At 51.7% G+C, this 867-nt stretch overlaps 1 protein-coding gene across 1 annotated transcript; it reads left to right on the top strand.

Annotated features, from left to right (window-relative positions):
• Nucleotides 1–211: 211 nt before the first annotated feature.
• Nucleotides 212–835, top strand: LOC104080573 (sperm-specific protein Don juan-like; the record flags this gene model as incomplete). Its single annotated transcript, XM_009583004.1, has 1 exon — nucleotides 212–835. A coding segment is annotated over one exon (624 nt), but the record flags the coding sequence as incomplete, so codon positions are not given.
• Nucleotides 836–867: the final 32 nt, after the last annotated feature.

The following is an 867-nucleotide window of genomic DNA, read 5'->3' on the forward strand; positions in this document are numbered from 1 at the left end:
TCAATCCCAAGCGGAAAAACAAAGGAATCCCCGTGCTCCTGCCCCGTGAACGACGGCCTCGCTTGCTGCACGTCCGTCTTCGACGGTCCCCGGGGATGCTCCGGCCCCGTGGCACTTGGGGAAGGGGCACACGGAGGGTTTGAGGGTACCCAAGGAGGGAGGGTGGATTTTTGGGGGTGTCCCCCCCATTTCTGCTCCCAAATCGCGGCAGCGAGCGAGAAAGGAAAAGGAGGAAAACCTTGCAAGGAGGGAAAACCTTGAAGGAGGAAAACCTTGCGACGAAGGAAAACCTTGCGAGGAGGAAAAACCTTGCGAGGAGGAAAAACCTTGCGAGGAAGGAAAACCCTGCAAGGATGAAAAACCTTGCAAGGAGGAAAAACCTTGCGAGGAGGAAAAACCTTGCGAGGAAGGAAAACCCTGCAAGGATGAAAAACCTTGCAAGGAGGAAAAACCTTGCGAGGAGGAAAAACCTTGCGAGGAAGGAAAACCCTGCAAGGATGAAAAACCTTGCAAGGAGGAAAAACCTTGCGAGGAGGAAAAACCTTGCGAGGAAGGAAAACCCTGCAAGGATGAAAAACCTTGCAAGGAGGAAAAACCTTGCGAGGAGGAAAAACCTTGCGAGGAAGGAAAACCCTGCAAGGATGAAAAACCTTGCAAGGAGGAAAAACCTTGCGAGGAGGAAAAACCTTGCGAGGAAGGAAAACCCTGCAAGGATGAAAAACCTTGCAAGGAGGAAAAACCTTGCGAGGAGGAAAAACCTTGCGAGGAAGGAAAACCCTGCAAGGATGAAAAACCTTGCAAGGAGGAAAAACCTTGCGAGGAGGAAAAACCTTCTGCAAGGAGGGAAACCTTGCGAGGAAGGAAACC

This window comes from Fulmarus glacialis, unplaced genomic scaffold (assembly GCF_000690835.1).
Source record: "Fulmarus glacialis isolate BGI_N327 unplaced genomic scaffold, ASM69083v1 scaffold39038, whole genome shotgun sequence".
NCBI lineage: Eukaryota > Metazoa > Chordata > Aves > Procellariiformes > Procellariidae > Fulmarus > Fulmarus glacialis.